This window comes from Rattus norvegicus, chromosome 2, assembly GCF_036323735.1.
Source record: "Rattus norvegicus strain BN/NHsdMcwi chromosome 2, GRCr8, whole genome shotgun sequence".
Classification (NCBI taxonomy): Eukaryota; Metazoa; Chordata; class Mammalia; order Rodentia; family Muridae; genus Rattus; species Rattus norvegicus.
The window spans coordinates 180,508,824-180,512,126 of NC_086020.1; the positions used below are offsets into that span (position 1 = coordinate 180,508,824).

At 37.1% G+C, this 3,303-nt stretch overlaps 1 protein-coding gene across 1 annotated transcript; it reads left to right on the forward strand.

The window, feature by feature from the left end:
- The first annotated feature begins 2,744 nt into the window (after window positions 1–2,744).
- LOC120100584 (small proline-rich protein 2I-like) lies at window positions 2,745–3,017 on the forward strand. Its single transcript, XM_039103319.1, has 2 exons — window positions 2,745–2,792; window positions 2,847–3,017. The coding sequence occupies exons 1-2, from the start codon at window positions 2,745–2,747 to the stop codon at window positions 3,015–3,017; spliced, it is 219 nt and encodes a 72-aa protein (XP_038959247.1).
- The last annotated feature ends 286 nt before the right edge of the window (window positions 3,018–3,303 follow it).

The window sequence follows — 3,303 nt, forward strand, 5'->3', positions numbered from 1 at the left end:
TCATCTTATATTTGTAGGTATTTTTAATCATTGTAGGTATTATTGTAGGTGTTTTGTTGATATTTGATTAATTTTATTTATTATATATTTATTAAGTTTTTTGAGACAGAATTCCTCTATATAATCTGTGTAGTACCTACTGTCCTTGAACTTGCTCTGTAGATCAGGATGGCCTTGAACTTAGAGAGCCTCCTGCCTATGTCTCCCAAGTATTGGCATTAAAGGTTTTCACTACCACAGCTTGGTTTTAATGTTATTTCTTATATTATAGTTTGATTTTTAAATTATGGTTTTAATTGAAACAAAATTACATAATTTAATCACTATCTTTATTCCAACCCAGTCTCTTTTGGCTAAGTTCCTTGTACTATATTGCATCTGCTTTCCCTAACCCCTGAAAGTTGCCAGCCTCCTTTTAGTAACTAGTATCTGTCTAGGAAATTGTCCATTTCCTGCAGATTTTCAAGTTTTATTTAATATAGGCTTTTGTAGTAGGATCTGATGATTTTTTGAATTTCCTCTGATTCTGTAATTATGTCTCCCTTTTCATTTCTGATTTTGTTAATTTGGACACACTCTTGTTAGTCTGGTTTGTCTATCTGTGAGATCAACTACTTAGAGATGTAATATGAGTGAAATCACACAGTATTTGTTTTCCTCTTTTTGACTAACCAGTTTACAGAACATAGTTCTATCAATAGTTATTACAGCTTAGACTCTGTCTTTTACATGCTCATATAGTGTTATGTGGTGTACATTCTCATCATATTTTTTACCTGTAATCTGTAGACATATTTGGGATGGATTGTATTTAGGACAGAAACTAGAAGCCAGAAGGAACTTTTAGAAAATGGTTGTGTATATTTCTTATTCTTTTAGTAATATACTTAAAAATAAAGTATTTATCAGGCTGGAACACAGTTAATAATAACTTGAAAATTTTGATGATAGTGTATAAAAATTCAGACATTTTAAACAGTGTCTTTAGAAACATATATATTTATTTGATTTTGGTTCAAAATTTTGTATAATTAAAAATGGCCTTTTCAAATACTATCTAATGAATTTAAAATCACAAAACAATAATGTTTTATTTTGTCAGTATTTATTTGACAGTAATTAAAGTAAACCTTAGAAAAACAGGAGTGATACATATAGCTAAATGGGATGGAGGTTAAATTGTAAGACTCATGGTCTTTCTGTGTATGTGTCTCTGTTTCTTGTTGTCTGTCTCAGATCCTGCCCCCTTGCCACCATCTCTCTCTGTTTGTGTGCATGTGTGCTGTGCCGGCGTGCTTGCATGTGTGTGTGTGTGTGTGTGTGTGTGTGTGTGTGTGTGCATGTGTTAACCACCTAAATTTCTGCTACTGTCATGACAAGCAGTCTTGTGATTAGCTTCAAATGTGAGTTCAAATATATATCTGAAATATGTCATTTGACATGCAGTCCTGAAGAATGTCATGATAAGACCAAAAACAATTAGTATCCACTAAAAAAGGCATATACTATTTTCCAATATTCAGAAAAAAAAAGAATATTGTCAGGAAGGAGACATGAATTGACTCTAGGCACAGGGTTGTCATACATGAAGCTAAAACCACAAAATTTTTTTAATACTTTCTTTCAGTCTATAGGCAAATTATATTTAAAAAAAGAAGAAGTGTGCAAAGGCAACAGAGACTATTAATAAGCTAAAGTAGAACAAATAAAATACATAATTTAGGACATATGAGAGTTGTAACAGAGGAAAAATTAACACTGGCTACAATCACAACAGAGCACATAGGCAACCAGTTAGATCTTACTGAAACTTAAAACAGGGAAGGACTCAATGAGTCACAGCTCCCAACAGTGATGGTGTCCAGGAACAGGATGTTTCCCATTTTGTAGAGTCCCAGTCAAGCCAGTCATGAGTGCATTTGCATTTTGGTTTGGAAATTTTGGGACCTGCCCACTCTCAGTCATCTCTGCCGCCACTGGGATAACCAGCCAGTTCTATAAATTGGTCCTTGACTGTATGACTGCAGACTCCTGATAGTCACATCCTAGACTACTTTGGAGAACCTGGTGAGTATCTTTTCTTGAGTTGGTCTGTCATTTTGTTCTTTTTATGTGCTGTAGTCAATTTTAACAGAGTAAATGTCTTGAGTTCAGTTTTGGTTATGGGATGAATGGGACCTACCTAGCAGTAAGAAAATTCACAGTGGATACAACAGTCAAGGGTGATACATGGCTTTCCTTTACATATAATAACTTGTAGAACGCAGAATATATCCCTTTTATGTACATCATTTGGTGTTCTTTGAAAGGCTATATACCTAAGTAGGTATTACAACCTAAGACTTTCCTCAGCTGTCCTTTACTCTCCAATCCCAGACACCCTGCTGGGGTAATACATGTAATGAAGAGGACAGGAAACGATGCTGTTATTTTTCAGGGCACCAGTTCTTGTGACAGCCTGTCTTAAAGGTGTTCTCTTGTGTAAACAACATTACTTGTTTCTTTGACAAAATACTTTATCTTGGGAGAAGGAATGAAACACAGGATCATTTCTCAAGGCTGCGGCAAAATAGTGCTGACAAGAAAGAGAAAAGCCAGCAATTCCTAAAATAGGAGTTGGGAAATGATGTTGATGTTCAGAGAGACAAGTTCAGTTGATAATCCATAGCTCCATTCTCTTCTCTGAATTAATCACCTCTGAACACTCTCATGTAATCTCTTTCAGATCCTGAGACTCCAGCACTATGTCTTACCAACAGCAGCAGTGCAAGCAGCCCTGCCAGCCTCCTCCTGTGTGCTCACCTCCAAAGTGCCCTGAGCCATGTCCTCCTCCAAAGTGCCCAGAGCCTTGTCCTCCTCCAAAGTGCCCAGAGCCTTGTCCTCCTCCAAAGTGCCCAGAGCCTTGTCCTCCTCCAAAGTGTCCAGAACCTTGTCCTCCTCCCTCATACCAGCAGAAATGCCCTCCTGTGCAACCTCCTCCAACCTGCCAGCAAAAGTGTCCACCAAAGAGCAAGTAAGGACTTCAGTACTCATCAGGACAAGGGGGAGAGAAGAGAATCTGTCTCACGTACTTGCAAAGGAACACCTTCTTTCTCTCCATATTCTTTCATGAATGCAGAGGAATCTTCTAAACTTTTCCCTCTCCATGTGCCTGTGATGAACCCTTACACAGAAGATTTCCTGCTTTTGGTATCAAGAACCTGCTGAAAATGATCTTTCCTAAGTGATTAAGTGTTCCAGATACTCAGTGGGAAATATCGCTCTTATTTACCCTGTGCACTCAGAAAATGTTTCTTAAGATGT

Excerpts from the sequence above, each read along its gene's own strand:
- LOC120100584 (XM_039103319.1), top strand. The coding sequence starts at position 2,745 with ATGTCTTACCAACAGCAGCAGTGCAAGCAGCCCTGCCAGCCTCCTCCT. Across the intron at positions 2,793-2,846 it reads AGCCCTGCCAGCCTCCTCCT|CCTTGTCCTCCTCCAAAGTG; the intron begins GTGTGCTCACCT and ends AAGTGCCCAGAG.